Raw genomic sequence first — 18,248 nt, forward strand, 5'->3', positions numbered from 1 at the left:
TGTGTGTAGGCAGGCAGATGATCCACAAGAGTGCCACCTAGGAACTCCCAAGGATCCGCTGTCACACACGCGAGCTTAAGCTCAGGGTGTTACCCATCTATAAGCACATACACACAGCAGCATGTCAAAATCCCACAAGCTCTTGGTTGGGTATCTTCATGTATATATGTATGATGAGGGCTTGTGCTAAGAGGCTATCTGCAAAGACTGTGCATATTTGAGTATTAGTTTGACAGGGTATGTGAGTGTGCACCCAGGTCTATTTTTATGTCTGAGTAGTTCAAGGAAGGAGTTTTGGTTGTAAAGAGTAAAGAATTTTGGTTGTAAAGAGTGTAGTAAGAGATGCAGAGTTTGCACATCCACGATGAAGTGTGGATAGAAAAATATCTTTTGTCAAGGTTAGGGGAGCATGTTGCCTGTATCATGGACAAAGGAGAAAACCTGCTCGTCCGCTAAGGTTTAATCAGTATAGTACTGACTGCATTACTGAGGGAATGTTATGTGAAAATTTTATTTAAAAGTATAGATGTCACATGTAGCCTTCACATGTCTGTCACATACAGCTACTATGCCAGACTAATGTGCACATTTGCATATTTTCACACAGCAGCACGTCTGTGCTGCAGTACTTTGCTTTGCCATCTGAGTGTGTATGACTGTGTATTTTCAGTTGGAGAGCATGTGTAGAATGATTGGGATGTACAGACCATTTTCATGCACTGGTTTATGTTTTGCAGAACTGATCTTGCAAAGAATTGATTGCCATTGCTCAGTGACAGAAGGTAACAATGAAAGATAGGTTATTTTGAGGAATATTTCCTACCAATATGACATATTTCCATCTGCTAGTTCCCTCTAGTGTCAGTAGTCAGCATCATCTCCTTAGAGTCTTTAAAAGATAGGAATTAATGCCATACTTTGTACCACCACCTGGTTTAAAGGATTTGAAGGAAGCCTGCATTTAAAATTTTAATTCTTACCGACACTTTTATATGAAATATGAAACAAGCACAAGGGTAAGAGCTCTCATGTTGTCTTCTATGCCTCAACCTGTGCTGTGAAGGGAACAGCTTTGGTGAGTGCATCAGGATAGTTCAAATCCTGGACCTATTTGCTGGTTGACTTCTCAAATTACAGTGCCAGAGGAGGTCACATTCATAAGGGCTCCATCATTTTCCCTCAGGCAAAGACCACCATCTTAACCAAGAACTCTAGAAACTCAAGCTGCCCATGCTGAAGTCAAACTCCATCCACTTATGTATCAGAACTGTTGCTCTGCCCAGTTCACAGTTAATTGGGTATCATAAATACATGAAGGACATTATTTATTAATGACAGAATGATGAATGCATCAGGACTCAGTTTGGGAGTTTAGTTATGGGGCACAAGTATGTCATTGCTTTTTATGGATCCCAGCAGACAGGAAGACTGATTTGATGTTATTAGAGTTGAAGCTCTTTAATCAATATTTTTCTGAAATGGCCCAGTGTTACAGCAGCTGTCATCCTATCAAAGTGCCTGTGGCTATTCTGAGCAGAGTGGTTATAAGCTTGAAAGATTGTTGAGGTCAAAAGTTTTGCATGCTCTAACAGATTAAGGTACTAAATTTTCTCCTGTTTCTTGTGCCATGTGGGTTTTGCAAACAAGTTGCATACTTCTCCACAGGATTCCAAAGCGGAGTATTAGCTACCATCATTGTAGGGGCTTCACTGAGTCAATGGCAAAGGGAATCAGAAGACAGTGATACTTTGAGAACCATAAAAATCAGTTCTGTATGTCACATGGTCTTTTAAAAAACTTTTAAAATCTTTGGATTTCAATATTTTTCCTATAATCACAGGGAAATGGCTGGCAAGAAGAAAGAAATTCAGCTCCAGGTATAAACCCTAATTACTTCAACATCTTTAGAGGGAAATAGATGCTTTCTCTGCTTTGTTAGAATGTTAAAATGTTAATTAATTTTGTTTCAGACCATAATAACCAATCAAGAGCAGTGGGATGAAATGCTGCAGATAAAGGGTATAGTAGGTACTAACAGCTAATCTTTTAATCTTTTGTGGACATATGTGAGTGTTTTCATATTTATATATTAGCTTTAATAGATGCTCTAGAAGACTAGCACCATATCTTTAAAAGAAAGGCTATTTTAATATATATTTATAAAGGTATATCATACAGTCATTGAACCATACAACTCTTTCATTTGGAAAAGACTTTTAAGATAATATATTACAATTATGACTATATAGTATCTTATATGATAAATACGCATCAAAATAATATTTATTTAAATTTTATTTTTATTACTGCTGTACACCAATGTTTTGAAAATACCTTTCCAATATGGTATTCTCCATGGTAAAGGAGTTGGATGCTTCTGTGTGTATAATCTTTCACAGACTAAATAATTATTGCAGCATTCTAGAGAGTGCATATTCCATGACATGCATTATTCCCAGTTTTCAGTTCATTTAATCCAATAACTGTCTCCTAGGTCTCCGAGGAACTGTTTTTCAGTAAAAGGAAAAAAACTGTAACAGGATCATATCTACAGAGGGATAGTAACAGGCAAAGGCTCAGGGAGGTGAAAATCCTGTAGAATAAAGGTCTAGATAAGAATGAAAATCAACAGTGGCTAAGAAGAAGAGAAAATAAAAGGAAAAGGAATATGAGAGAAAAGTTGCTATTTGGATTAATAATTTCAAAAAGTATTTTGAAGTAGGTTTTGAATGTCAAAAGTAATTGAAGTGAAAGAGTATGTATCCAGTAATGTATCCACTGAATCCATCGGTGAATTCATGATACAATCATTGTCTAGAAGAGGACTGAAAGATCCACATGAATGCCTTCCCAGTGCTGCTTCAGTGCAAACATAAATGTCTCATTTTATAAGTTCCTCAAGTCATTTGTTTGTAATTCCAAACCATTTCAGTAATAGATGTGTATCAAGCTTGGTGTGGTCCTTGCAAAGCCGTGCAGAATTTATTGAGAAAACTAAGGATCGACTTTAGTGAAGACAATGTGCTACATTTTGCCGCGGTAAGGACACAAATCCTGTGTGTGACTACATTTACATTTTGATTTAAATATATCTTCTGATCTGCATATGCAGAGCTTTCATTTTACTGTCCCTATACTGAGTTGCAATAATTTGTGCCTGGTTGCTTTCCCTGCATATGTCCTCATAAGACTTTGTTTAGAAGTAGATTAGAAATGGCAATAAATATGTAAGATATAATAAAAAAGAGCTGATATCCCACAACTTTTGTTTTCCTTGATGAGATTGCAGAAATATTCAAAAGCCAGACTATATGACTTTTAGTTTTAAGTCTCTGCATTGTGAACCACTGCATTTAAAATTCTTATATCCCTGAAAAACTGTTGCATCTTTTACTGCAAATGCTACCTTTTATTTCATTTTTAAGAAAGTAAAAAGGGAAAAATTTAAAAAATCACAAAACTGTAGTATTGTTTACACTAGCAGTATATATATATATATATGTGTGTGTGTGTATATATACATATATATATGAGTGTATTGTACCTCCTATTTAAAGTAGATAAATTTGTTTGAAAGACTCAGTTTTTCCAAGATGTTGACCAAGATCATCCTTTTTCATGTTAGTGAAAACTTGAAATTCCATGATGAAAGAACTTTTCAGAAAAAACATGAACTTTTTGTACATGTAAAAGGTAGGGAGTTAGGTTCCAAGGCTATCTCATGTGCTCTCATACAGTCGATCATGTCTCTCAAAAAAATTAATACACTGGATAAGCTCTTCCATCAAGACTACATGGGCTACTCCTTCGTTTATATATGTTTTTATAGCCTACATGAGAAAATAGTATCAAGCGAAGATATTTTTCCATGATTAATTTCTGTAATACAGAGGACAATCCCATATTATCAAAATAGTTCTTTCTTCATCACTGTAAGGACTGTCAGTTGTATTTAGGACTGCAGTTTGAGTTTGCAACACCAAAGTATTTAAAAGTGGGGTCTTCCTGTGAGTAAAAAGGTTTTCTTTATGCACACTTACTTATATAAGCAAATAATGGGTTTTGTCTGACTTCAGGCAGAAGCTGACAGCATTGAAATTCTGAAACCATTTAGGAGGAGCTGTGAACCGGTGTTTCTTTTTAGTGTTGTAAGTACATCACATCAGCTTCCTTCAATGTGCTGCCTAGTTCTGCCTTAACTTTTCAATAGATTTTAAAATAGATGTGAAGCTGTATAAATCCTATCTTTACATTTTACATTATGTAGGATAGTACTTTCTGATGTTGTTTGTTTAAGCCATCTTCCATGCCTGAATCTGGTGGTTCTCAAGCACATTTTTGTTGTAGCTGTTACACAGAGAGCCACAGAAGAACTGTGGTATTCACTGTTTTGGTAGTTAGTGAGAAATCCAGGTAAGTTTTCCAGGTTTGCCCTACATAAAGTACCTACATGTGGTTACACTGAAATTATTATTTTATGCACACTTTTCATCATGGAAAGAGAGTTTGCATTTCATGGCATGAAAAGATTTTTAAGATAACAGATTAAATTGAGTTTTCATACTTGAGGAACTGTAGCATTTTTTTAAAAATATTTATTATCTCTCACTGATGGACACAGAAAGCTTGTTCTCCTAGCACACAGCTGTAGCACACTGCTCACTTAAGAAGAGATGGGGGTTGTTTTAACTTGAGAGTGCCAGAATTTGAATTTCCATAAGCAAGGACCAAAGATAATTGCACTTTCAGGACTCTTTCAGGTTTGAATCTGAATGCTGCCTAGAAATGTTAGCAGTATTTTTGGTCACCATTAGCTACACTACTGTGCACCTCAATGTGGTAGGGAATGCAGTGAAAAGACACACACACACACACACACACACACACACACAAAAAAAAGATGGAAAACTCCATGTTACAGAAGTTACAAGTAAAATCTGTATTTGCATTTGTTTCCAGCTGTATTATTAGTATTGAGCCTAGAAATAAACATGGAAAATTTGGTAAAGAAGGAAACAAGGAATTAAATGCACAAAAGTTTCATTCTGAAATAATAGAGGCAGTAGTAGCTTTGGTATTTCCTTCAGTGGGCATAAGAAATGAGCTGGAAAAAATTAGCAAGTTATTGCACGCTTCAAAAATTCAAGTAAATGTGTAAATTAAGTGATGAAAACTCACTAGGAGTGTTATTTTCTCTTCAACAGCATGGTAAAATTCTTGCAATGGTGAAAGGTGTAAATGCTCCTCTCATAACTAAGATAGTAACAGATTTAGTGCAAGAAGAGAGGGAAATTGCAGCTGGAGAGAAGGAACGTGCTAAGGTACTCACAAACCACATACTTATGCATAAATGTATATTTTTATTACACTTGCACTTTTTCTCTAAATGTCTAACATTTATCATTTAGATAATGTTGAATTTTTCACATTTTGGTCCAAACAGTAAAATTATATATATGATGCACTGCTTTTTTAGAAATCAAGCAAAATTATCTGGGTTCTAAGACACTTTTAAAGATCATCTAGCCCAACCCCTCTTGCCACAGGCAGTGGCACCTTTCACTAGATCAGTTTGCTCAAAGCCATGGGGACTGCTCTGTACCTAAGGCCATTCAACAAGTGTATTCTACTGCCTTTGACTCCTGAATTCCTGGTAACATGAGGACAAAATGACAGCTCAGTCTGACCTCAATAGCCTGCACTGTGAAAGATCCCACTGTTGGAATTCACAGTAGCAGCACAGTCAATCCTCCTTTGTTGCTTGTTCTCATCAGAACCCCCAAATTTCCATTATGGTACCTTATATAAACTTAACAAATTTACAGGTTAGCCTAGCAATGTAAGAAATTGAGAAATGGATAAAATGCTACTAGCCCATAAATGTTTTAGTAATATTTTTTCTTTCAGAACTAAGTATTTTTTTAAATATAATTTAAGAGCTACATCAGACAAAACAAAGACATGGGAAATAATCATATCTCATTGCCTGTTTTGTTTAAATGGAGATGAAAGAACTCCACTTAGAGTAAGAAGAGCTTTTTAACAAACTGAAACTCAGTTAAGGAAAATCAGACTGACCAAAGGTCCGCCTAAGAATTGCTTGTTTTCCAGGGTAGCAAAATTAAGATAAATGTGTTGTAAAGATGTGACAGCTGTGTTTGGTGACTTTGCTTTTGCACTGGTGATGCACTTTTACTCCTTTGCAATTACCTTAGGTAGAAGAACTCATTTTTCATGATGAAGGTTCATCAGACGGGTCTGCTGAGGAGGCTGTAGAAGAGGGTAAATATATTTTCTTTATTTTACAAATGTTAACAGAAAGAGAACAAATATATTTTGATTAATAATTGTCTATGTCTAGCACTAATAGACCTTCTTTTGGGTGTGTTAACAAAATGCTATCATTGAGCTTTTTTCTGTCAGGAATTAATATACTGGACTGTCAGCATCAACATTTTCACCCCCGCACTGAGAACCTTCAGACTTTAGACAGAAGTGACGTGTGCCAGGGAATTTTCCTGTGTAAAGTTAAGGGCTGAAAGTCACTTCTACACAGTCTCTGCATCAGCAGTGTACTTCTGTTGAGGTGGAATACCAAGATGGGCCAACCTAAAAGGATTGTAAGAGTTAAGCTGTGAAACAATGGCATGCCTTCTCTCAGATTACTTTCACCAGATTAGATTTAATAACAGATTTTTAAAAGTACATAAATCCATGGTAGTAGGATAAGCTTCCAAAAAGATTGAAAAATAAGCACCATCCTGTTTAAAAGTCCTGTCTGTGATTTATCTCAGGTTTTTCATTAGCTGAGACCTACATCTTTTCTATTTTTATTGTTATCTGTGGTTACTGAATGTTCCTACTGCTTCATCTGTGCAGAGAATGCCATTCTATAACCCGGAGATGGAACAAACTCCTCCATCCTCTCCTTATTCTTGTGTGAGAGGCATTAGATCAGAGTCATGGCATCCCTTTTCCTTCCTCTTCATGTTTTGGTTTGTCTTCTTTTTTAATTGTATGGTTCAGCTGACAAATTCCTGACCTCAGCTTTAGCCTGTATTTTTTCTCATAAATCCTGTGAGACCTAGAAGTACAGTATTATCATTTAACAGTTATCTACAGACTTCATACTAATCCCCAAAATCTAAACATCATAGAAAATCAGAAAACAGAGCTTTAGCTCAGGTTCAGCTTCAGGTTAGGGGATCTCTCAGACACTATAACACACTAACATTTGGCAGGAATATTTTCCTCAACACATGCAGTTGCTTAAGTGTTTGTAGTATGGGTAACAAGTAGTAGCCTGCTGTTTCCATTATCACTATCTTAAATTATTCTACAGTTTTTGGGATCTGATTGAGTTACAGTCAAATGCTTAACTGTAAACTTCAGGTGCAGTAAAGATGATTCCCTTTGTTTTGATGAATGCATTACTTAGCACATAATTTTTTCCCTTTTTCAGAAGTACTCACTTATTCTGTTGGAATTATAAAACCTGATGATGTCTTAGCAGGACGTGTAGAAGAAATTAAAAAAAAGGTAGAGAGAATTTTAAATTATTCATTTATTCTATTTATTTAAGAGACATAATAGCAAAATGTAAGGTTAAGTAGATCCTAATTTATGCCCAGACATTGGAACAGAATCTGATAAAGCTTCTCTGCTAAGGATGATAAAAGCACAATATTTTTTACCTGAAATAATATAACATTCAAATTTATACTATTGCTTTAATACTCTATGCCAGCAGAGGTTAGACATTGATTCGTATTGCTTCTGTTACAAAAAAATGAAAAGCCTCATAACAGTATATATCAAGACCAAATTAAAAGAATTTTAATAAGTATTATGACAAGGTACAGTGACCTTTGCAGGAAAGGGAATCAGAGTGCTATATGGGTTCTTTCTGTAATAATTTACCTTAGCTGTAAAGGAAGGAAGCTCATTAAAGGAAAAAAAAAAAAAAAAAAAGGCAGTGCTTGAAAAGGTTTTAGCTGGAGCAGCTGCTACTTGGCTCATGAGGTGTGTTCTCAACACAGGATGCACAGCCAGCCTTGTTGGGGCTGGCTTAAAACACTCAGCAGCACCACAGGGGCTTTTACAGAGCAGTGCTGGTACACAGTTAATATTGGTGTATCATCAGTACTGGGGCTGGATACTGCCTTGGCTGTTAAAATACCAGTATATGGTACAAACCTCACACCAATGGACCGTGAACTTTGATACAAGTCATATGTGTGCATCCCTCACAAATACTTGCATTTAGTGCAGTAACCTAGCTTAAAACAGAAAATCATAGAATAGATTCAATTTTTTTCCTTATTTGCTGTTTCTAAAGCCAAGTAGTTTAGCCTAATACAACTGTTTACAAGTGCACATTTCTGTGACTACTATGGTTGCAATATAATTTATTATTTCTTGCAACATAAGTTGCATGTTAACCACTCACAGTGATTCAAAGGAGTTTAATCAATGTGAAATAAAAGGGAATATTAACTATTGAATGAATGTACTTCATACATTGAACTGCACTTTATTTTTTCGCAAACATTAACTTAGGGGTATTGTAATCCTGAATTTAGGTGAAGTGCTTTGAAAGGCTAGAAGTTCAATTTAGACAAAGATAGAGATTAGAGATTATATTTTGAATATTTCAGAGAATTTAAAATTTAAGATAGCTTTCAAAACCAATCAATCCTTAGATTTACAATAACATATGATTTTGTTTGTATCTATTTTCAAATGCCCCTGAGTAATAATTGAATAATTGCAGATTAAAGATGCAGGATTTGGCATTGAAGCAGATGAGGAGAGAATGCTTACTGAAGAGCAAATCAGAGTATTTTATGCCCGGAATAAAGATGAGGTAAAACCAAACTAAAAACATAAATGAAAGGGACAGGTAAACATATAATTGTTACTAGTTGTGCTTGCAAATCTCTGTATGGTAAATTTTAGGTATATTGAAGAACTGAATTAATGTGGACTTAGTACATTAAAAAAAAGAGATATTCCCTCTCCCTTTTTTTCACTGACTCATATAAATATCACTATGTAGCAATCTAATATTCCAACCAAATTAAAATGACCTCAAATTAAATACTAAAAGATTTAGTTCTTCTCTCTGTTATCTAAATGTGAATGATCCTTAGACATGGAGCTAAATTTATAACACTATTTATCAAAATAAAATTGTACTGGTTTTAAAATATATTATGACAGGCCTAGTGACCTTGTAGGAAAGAAAATTAGAGTGCTGTATAGATTATTTCTGCAATTACTCAACCTTGGCTATTATGTGCTGAAATATGGCACAAACCAAAATCCAATGTCATCTATGTGAGAATGTATATCTATTTGAGATATATTATTCCAGCCAGAAAATAAGTGATATTACATACTATATTTTTTTTTCTTTCCAGATTTTATCATGGGGTTGTTCTGGGAATAAATATGTGCCCAGGCAAAGAGGAAAAGCATCTCAGCCAAAATCTATTTTTTTGTGCCTTGTCCTATATTAGGGGACAAAAAATAGCTAAAGATAGATATAAAGTTCAAGAAAATAATTAAATTAGGCTGTCCACCATTAAATGGCAGTGGTCTAGCAAACTAGCACCTGGATATGGTCATATTTTCCAGCAGTGTGATAACTAAAACCAACTCTTCAGAAGGATCTGAGACAAAAAATTAAGCTCCTTAGCAAATATTTTTACCTTCTGCTATATGTGTAAGATAGATAGAGGCTGGAATTCAAACAAACAGTTTGTTTGATTTTATTTGAAGGATCAATGGAAGGGTTCACCTAATCTGAAGGAGAAGGTGGGAAGGTGTTCCTGTGGCATTCCAAATGAATAAGAGTGAGATGAGATGGTTCCTACTAGTCAGAGAGAAAAAAGAAAACTGATAGTAATCACTAGATGGCTGCACTATGGTGTAAAATGAAGCAATGGGGAGAGCTTGTAAAAAACCATGAAGAGCTTGGTTTTAGCAAAGCTGGGATTGTAGGTTAGACAGAGGTAGTTTTGAAACAGAGGCAAAAGTAACTCATCTTCACGGGAATAGCAGCCAAATTTGGGACTAGTTTGTTCATCTTGAGAAATGGGTTAAGAATATGCATAGATATGAAGATAATTGAAAGAGAAAAACAATTAATTGAAAGCAGATATGTGAATACTTCATCCTTATATTACTAAAGGAAAAAACTATCATGCAATGACATGATGCTGGCTGGTAAGGATTTAGTCAAATATTTAAAAGGAGAATGGATACCCCCAAGAAAAAGGTGACATACAAAAAAGAAATAAAACTAACAACTCACACCATAAGAGTAAAAGGTTATTTTTCTGATGGAAATGTACTTTTATAGGATTGAAAGTTGAAACAGAAGAAGTGAAAAGCACATAGCAAAGGAAATGAAGGGAGAGAGCCTACAAATGTCTTGCAAACCGCTCAGTGTCCTGTATTTATAGCCAGCTACATGACTTTTAGTTTCAAAAATTATTTATGGAACTGTATTGCAGTTTCTTGTGTCACACTACATGCTGTATTGCAAGCATAGCAAGTGATCACATTGAATTTCTAGATCATTTTCTTCATTCTTGTCATTTGCATTTTAACCTGGAAGAACATCTGGTACTTGTTTAAAGCAGTTATGTGACTTTTGTTATCTCAATTTACTTTCTTTTTGGACATTTGGTAATGTTGTCTCAAATGATTGATAAAAGAATCTTCCCAAACAATATATCAGAGTTCTGAGGAATGCATGTAAATGCCAGTTTCAGGAATAGGAATGTATGAGTTACTTTAAAAGCATAATTGTCTCATTAGCAATGACAAACTCAGAGTTCCTGCAATTCATAAGGGGGAAAATTATGTTTTTTAGCCTGACTTTAACGCATTCGTTCAATTCATGATGAGTGGACCATGCCACGTTTTGATAATCACTAAAAAAGAAGCAACTGGTGCTATTCCTCAGTGGATTGACCTACACAAAACAAGTGATTCTGGTGAGCCTGAGGAACCAGCCAAGTAAGTACCAGTGAAAAAGTGTATCTGTGATTCAGTCACAATGTTCAGAGCACACCATAAGCCAAGCCACGTTCCTACAGATGCAGATGTGCCCACATGTGCAGGTCCAGAGAGCAGGCAGAGTTCTTTGCCTAGTCCTTCACAGGACCACCACTAGAGATGCAACCCCAGTTCTCATGGGAACTCAGAAATTCCTTGCTTCCTCGTTAAATATGACAAGCCAAGATCATTGATCTCTTTGAACTCACCTTCAGTGTGTTCTCAGAACAATGGGAACAATGACACATTTCGAAGCTGATGTAGTCCTTGCAATTCTAGTTCACCCATGCCACGGGACTGGCTGCACTACCTGCACTGAGGGTTGCACTCTTTCCCATGTTTACCCCTATGTTCCTTGGGAAGCTGTAGATATGGTCCAGGGCAGACCAGGGCACACCTGAGATATGCTCTTCTCCCTGGGAACACTGCAAAAGCCAGCAGAGAATGGGAAGCGTACTGGATTTGTGTCCCCACCCTGGTCCAAGCTACCAAAAAATTTGTAAGGATTAGCTGTTCACAACCATGGTATCTTGAAATGTGTGTTTTTCTTCTATGCCAAGCGCTTGAGGAGAATTTTAAGGATGATAGCTGTACACACAGCCTCAGACAATAGAGTATTCACAAAAATTCAAATATTGGATCAAGTTTTATATTCAGACATTTACTTAACACAACATGAACTTAAATACTTTGTCCAAAAATTAATTTGTTATAGTGATTGACATTTTTGTCAATGGCTGCTGCATCCCTTTCTGCATTAATTAAGTACAGATGGGGAATACTGCATTTTCTACAAGTGGCCAAGAGGGGCTTTATTTACACAGCTAAACAAGCAGGCAAGAAACAATGAGAAGTGTCTCTGCTATCAACAACTCTGTAGTGCTATCATTTTTATAATCATGCTGTACCTAAATTAAGCACAAGACTTCTATTGATCATTCATTATACACTGTACACTTGTCAATAGTAATTCTATATCATGAAACAGAGAAATGATTTTGGATAAGCTAGAGGGGAATTTTTAAAGCGGCCTGGCTGAGGTTTCTCCTTCAGAGCACACGATCATGCACTTTTTGAGAAGATTAGTAATTTTCTTCTCAGAAATATTACTTTACTCATGAATCTGAACTTAATAAAAACTTAGTTTTACATTCTATTCTTATGTTTCACTAAATTTTAAGAAAGTATGTCTTCAAAAATTCCGCTTGTTAACACTAAGCAGTGACTTAAATATTGCATTATTTCATGTTTCATCAGGTTGCCAGGACTCAAGGAAACTGAAAGTCTGGTAAATTTATGTGATGTGCAAGACAGTATTGAAGATGCCAGCAGACAGCTTGCCTTCTTTTTCCCAAATTTTCATATTGATGAGGCAGGACACCACGCTGAAAGGACTTTGGCCATAATTAGACCTACTCTCTTGAAGGAAAGGCGAAGTAAGGGTTAATAACTGTATTTTCTACCAAGGATATAGAAATACTCTTATATTTTGAATTCTGAATTATAAATTCTAACTCAATTAATGATTTTTTTTTTTGATTATACTGTCTCTCCAGCATTAGGCCAGGAGTAATCTTTGTCTGGAATGAAGTTATGAGGTTAAAGTTTTTCATATATTGAGAATGCAAATGTCAATGTAATTTTGTTCCTTTGCTTAATTTTTCAAGAAATTCTGCAGATGAAATATTTCTAGAAGACCTCTCTGAGAAACTCATGTTTTCGAATGTAGTTTAAGGGACTAGATTTCTCACCATAATAAAGTAGCTAATATTCTTGAATAGCAGGCTCAGGATAGATCAATGGCAAGGGGAAAAATATCCAACCCAAGATGTTCTATGCTGCATGAGGCAGTGCTGCTCAAATGCAGCTCTAAACTGACAGTGTTTTTACAGATTAAATTTAAAAATCTACCCCATTACATGAAGCTTCATCCAAACAAGTTTACTTTTCTTCTCAGTCATGTTTACATTTCTTCCTAGATTTCAGATAGTATTTTTATTTCTAACTTGAGAATCCCTGTACTTGAGCAATCTAATGTGCAGAGAGCTGAAAGACTGAAATTTTGATCTTTCCTTGTGAATTTACGTTAGTTATAGTTGTCTAGCATGTTGCTTAGAGCAGCAGTTCTGCAGTTCATGTTTAGGTAATTACACATTAATTTTGACTTGTGCCAAATACTGCTTACTTACCCATGTGTTCTTGTAAGACTTAGTTAAATAAACATTTCACCAATTCAATTTCCTTAGACCTTGTTTTGCTGGTAGTAACATGTATCATATTTCTCAGTCAGGATTTCCTAGCAAGATTTTTGAAGCAACAGAAAGCCTAAATATGATGAGGATCAGTTTTCTGAGTGTCCAGGCAACAAGTGATGCTTCCTAGCAGTTGCTTTAAATTAGTTTCCTGTTCTTTAGTTAGGAAACAAATTCACCCATAAAAAATTTAACATTATCATTGAAAAGTCTGTGCCATTTCTCTACAAGTGTTCAAATGAATGAATGGATGGAAATTTAGCATTATTTAAATATAATTAACAGATTCCATCATTCAAAAGATAAAGGACGATGGTTTCCAAATAGCAATGCAGAAAGAAATAATTCTATCTGAGGACCAAGTACGTACATTTTACAAAGAGCATGTAGATCAAGACTACTTCCCAGTCCTTCTAGAGCAAATGACCAGGTAAGACTGAAATTTTCACATTAAATAATTGTTGAATCAGAGACTCACGGAATGGTTTGGGTCGGAAGGGATCATTATTGCCCACCTAGTTCCAAACCCCTGCCATAGGCAGGGACACCTTTCACCTGGATAGATTGCTCAGACTCCCATCCAACCTGGTATTGAACACTTCCTGTACAATACATGGCTGCAAGATACACATGTATCTAAAAGTTTACTAAAACACAAAACAGGAACAGATAACTGCAGATAATGGAATCATTTCCAAGCAAAACAGCAACAAAAATCAAGCATTTAAAAGTTACTAGCTATTCCATATTGCTGCATGTAGGATGTCTCAGTGGCCAAGTCCACTGATTTGAGTGAAAACAGTTTAGGTCTGCTCTGAAAAGGCTGCATTTAGGTTGTCTGTAGGAGACCTCTGAAATCTTCAACCAGGCCATGTGCTGGATAACTTGGGGAAGAGAAATAAATCATGTTTGGATATTCCCTTCACGGCTGGGGCATGATCAGTCTTTCTCTGTCTTGCCATTGTGACAAAACACAGTAACTTCGCAATTTAAATTCATATTTAAGCCCCATAAGCTTTTATCAGCCTGTACCTGTTTAAACAATCAGATCAGTTTTAAGGTTCCCCAATACTGGGGCACATTTTTCTAGTCTGGGCTGCATATAATCAAATTACTTTTTAAAAGTTCCAAGAGTTTTGTTTTGTTTTGTTTTGTTTTGTTTTGTTTTGTTTTGTTTTGTTTTGTTTTGTTTTGTTTTGTTTTGTTTTTAATGCTACTTTTCCCCTTGTACAGTGGTCCAACTCTTATATTGGCTCTAACACGAGAAAATGCTGTATCACACTGGAGAAGTTTACTAGGCCCAAAGATCCTTGAAGAGGCTAGGGAAAATCCAGAGAGGTAATAGTCACAAAAGTAAACCATCATTCACAGCTTTCAACTCACCTTCACATTTCTCATCTCCTTCCACATTCCAACTAGTGTAACTACAGTGCCACCATCTGGAAACAGATATGCTTTTCTGCAGTTTTTTAAGCTTTTCTTGGAGGTAGTAGTGTATAACACATAAGAACCTCAGCATTTTTTGAGATACAATGGCTGCTAGGCAGAATTAAAATCTGAGTTTTAAAAAGTGCAATGAACTGAAAGGGGAACTCCTGAGTCAGAGAAAAAATGCTGGTAATACCTGTTCTTAATAGTGGGGGAGAAGGGGTCTTAAAATACCACCATTATTTTTTCTTGAAATACCACGAAGATTTTCTTGTAGCTTATTGAAAACTTTGCATCAGTAGAATATTTTATTTGTGACTAAGTTTCTCCTACACAGATTATAAACAGACACCTTAGTTCTGCCTGCTTATCACATTGCTCTAGGAAACTGCAATGGTATCACCTCACCTGCTGCTGACAGAAGTGCCATCTCATTAAGAAATAAGTGGTATTTCTTGGAAATATCACAACACCAGTGTTGGGAGGGAGGGTGTTTTTAGTTCAAATTTCCAGATCAATACTAAGTTATATTCCCTGGGTTGAGGCTAATTATAGTTCAGAGCTCAAAATGGCTATGCTTTTAAGTAACTTCACTCTTTTAATGACTCTCAGTTTGCGTGCACAGTTTTCATTTGAAAATGTGCCTATCAATCAGCTGCATGGCAGCTCTACACCCAGCGATGCTCAGAAGGAACTACAGTTCTTCTTCCCTGAGGAACATACCTTTGCATTAATCAAACCTGATGCTGCTACTCATAAAGGTAAGGCATTTAGAATGGGCTATATCTAGTATAGCATATGGGCTACATCTAGTGATGTAATCATTTATGCAAAGGATTGGCAATGCACACTGCAGTAAATCACATCAAATGCATTCTTCTGACTCTCTGAAGCACATTCTCTGTGCAGAGAAATGCTTTTACACGGTTTGTTTAATTCAGATTGAGACCTCAAATGTGACATTTCTTTTGCTTAAGCTACCTACAGGTCCTTCTTCACTAGAATAGCGGTGAATTGAAGAAAGAGAGTTCCTAGATAAGTTAAACTGTTTAAGGGCCAGGCACTTCTGCAAACTACCTACCCAGCATCTTTATTAGTCAAAGGAGAGAGACACTTGCCAAACCTGTATTACTTTTTTCAGGCAGGTATCTCTGCTGACTCAAAAGGGGTCATTGCTCAGTTAGATGCACTCCCATCCTTGATTTTACTTTCTGTTAGTCTAAGGGAATAAGAAGAAAAAAAAATCAAAAGAGCACTGTGTAGAATTCAGAATCTTGCCCTAAGGATGTTTGCTGCCACTCTTTAAAAATCCTCTACCTAGATCCCCTACTTAGTATTATTCTACTCTGTCCTAACAAATTTCGGTAGTCTTTCTAATGCTAATTCATCTTTGGCTTTTGTGAGTCTATCTCCCCTCTTGTGAAAATCCAGACTGATTTAGGCCAGCCAGCTGATGTTTGATACAGCATGACAACTACAGTCCACATTCTGTTCAATGTGAGAAATGACAGTGAATGCTATTGGCATAGTTTATTAAATTCTGGGTTTGGTACGTGCATCAAGATGGATAATGCAGTGGCAATAGTTTCTCCCTATTTTAGAGGACTGTTGAAGTGTTTCCTATGTTGTCCATATTTGGTTTGATATTGTAAGAAGAATTCTAATAGCTATTGGTGATTTTTTTAGAAAAAGGCATTTCGTATTTTCTGAAACTTTTAAAGTTTGGGTGTTTGGGGTTTGCATTTTTTACATCTAAACCATTTCAAATCAAAAATGAGCTTGTTTGTCATTCTCCTAGATGAAATTATGAAAAAAGTTAAAGAGGCTGGATTTAGCATCTCAAAGGTAAAAGAACAAGCTTTAACTCGAGAAATGGCCGCACACTTTTACAAGGATCACGAAGGAAAACCTTTTTTTGATGACCTGGTGAATTTTATGACACAGTAAGTGTCTTGGTTTACAGTACTGAGGTATGTAAGTAGACATCACACTTTCTACAGTGCCAACAATACATGCTACACCATAACTGGTGCAAGGATTTTACAACCTGTCACTCTTTCTGGAAAGTTTAGTGGCTTCTAGCACAGAATACTCTTCCTTTAAAAGGGAGATTTACAATTATTTTCAAACTTATGGATAGTTTTAATTTGGATTTTATTTTCCCTGAAAAGGAACTGCTTTCCAATGGGATCCTTTTTCTCTTCATGCAGGACAAATATCTTCCTCATAATATTGTTAGTATAGCTGATAAAAACAGTATGTGTTGTCTTGCTTCAGAAATTATTAGGTGAGAATGTCTTTTGGACAAGAAGTTCAAATCCAAATATCAGATCATCATAATCTCTTTGGCTTTCAAATATGGGATTTTTCCTTAAACAAAACATGCAGAAACAAATTTTAATATTTAAGCAGTTTAATAAAATTGAGATAGCTCAATGCTTATTATAACCCTTCATAGTACCTCTGAGATTAAAGCATCTCCAAAATCTCAGAATAGTTTAAGAGGATTTTTTTATCTTGATTTTTCAGGGGTCCATCAGTGATAATGGTCTTATCAAAGGAAAATGCTGTGGAAGAATGGAAGAAACTAATGGGTCCAAACGATCCAGAAGAGGCAAAGAAGACCTGTCCTGAATCAATTAGGGCTCAGTTTGCACACGATATTTTGGCTAATGCTGTTCACGGTTCATCTAATATAGAACAGGCAGAGAGAAGCATTCATTTTGCATTTGGAGAGCTGGATGCAGACTAAACAATTAAGAGACAGCCTCTGAAAATTGATAGTCATGTAATTAGATGGATTTGTCTACCCAACCACTATATTAAAGACTACATGAACACACTTATTTTTCTTCAGAGTCCATCCAATTTTAATTGGGCAGGTTTTGTTATCAGTTCTTCCATATTGCATAACATAGCAAGGTAACAAGTAATGCCTTCTAGGAGTTTGACACTAGTAATGGTTTCTTTATGTAGGCTTGGTAGATGTTTTTTTCTTTTATCATTTTAACAGATTTATGCATCTGCCATAGTTCCAGGATTTCAAAGTGTTTTGTGTATAGCTACCTTAAAAAGAACAAGGACAAGGGTCAAGGAAGGTGGTTAAAAGACTATTAATGGCATGTCCAATGGTGATGTGAATTGAGCTCTGCAGTTCCAAACATGAGCCAAATGGGGCTCCTGGACCCACTGGCCAACTGTGTATGTGTGCATCTCTGGTGAGACTGCTCTGGGCTATTAAGGTCTACTGATTCCCTCAGGACCCTGAAAAACATTTGCATTTTTATTCATCCTTTTCCTAAATATCTTCTAAGGATTACTTTCACAGGTAGGATAATAAACTAAAAGGTCCTTTCCAGTCCATTTACTTAATTCAAATATATCAGAGGAACTAAAACATAAAGCCAGCTCTTACATAACAGCTACTCTTGACATGTACCTCCTTGCCAAACTAGCGAGTTCATATCCTGTCCAGTCTAACTTGGCTGGCCTTCACGAAGA

At 35.9% G+C, this 18,248-nt stretch overlaps 1 protein-coding gene across 1 annotated transcript; it reads left to right on the forward strand.

Annotated features, from left to right (window-relative positions):
• Nucleotides 1-1,844: 1,844 nt before the first annotated feature.
• Nucleotides 1,845-17,499, forward strand: NME8 (NME/NM23 family member 8). Its single transcript, XM_038128835.1, has 15 exons — nt 1,845-1,877; nt 1,971-2,028; nt 2,933-3,039; nt 4,077-4,148; nt 5,205-5,321; nt 6,216-6,282; nt 7,463-7,539; nt 8,774-8,866; nt 10,883-11,028; nt 12,325-12,503; nt 13,605-13,749; nt 14,553-14,657; nt 15,360-15,508; nt 16,546-16,690; nt 17,277-17,499. Exons 1-15 carry the CDS (start codon nt 1,845-1,847, stop codon nt 17,497-17,499), a joined length of 1,716 nt encoding a protein of 571 aa, XP_037984763.1.
• Nucleotides 17,500-18,248: the final 749 nt, after the last annotated feature.

This window comes from Motacilla alba, chromosome 2, assembly GCF_015832195.1.
Source record: "Motacilla alba alba isolate MOTALB_02 chromosome 2, Motacilla_alba_V1.0_pri, whole genome shotgun sequence".
NCBI classification, from domain to species: domain Eukaryota; kingdom Metazoa; phylum Chordata; class Aves; order Passeriformes; family Motacillidae; genus Motacilla; species Motacilla alba.

Bases quoted from the DNA above. Each gene is read 5' to 3' on its own strand.
- NME8 (XM_038128835.1), top strand. From the start codon at position 1,845: ATGGCTGGCAAGAAGAAAGAAATTCAGCTCCAG. The intron at 2,029-2,932 runs GTACTAACAGCT...AAACCATTTCAG, and splicing joins GCAGATAAAGGGTATAGTAG to TAATAGATGTGTATCAAGCT. The intron at 12,504-13,604 runs GTAAGGGTTAAT...TATAATTAACAG, and splicing joins TCTCTTGAAGGAAAGGCGAA to ATTCCATCATTCAAAAGATA.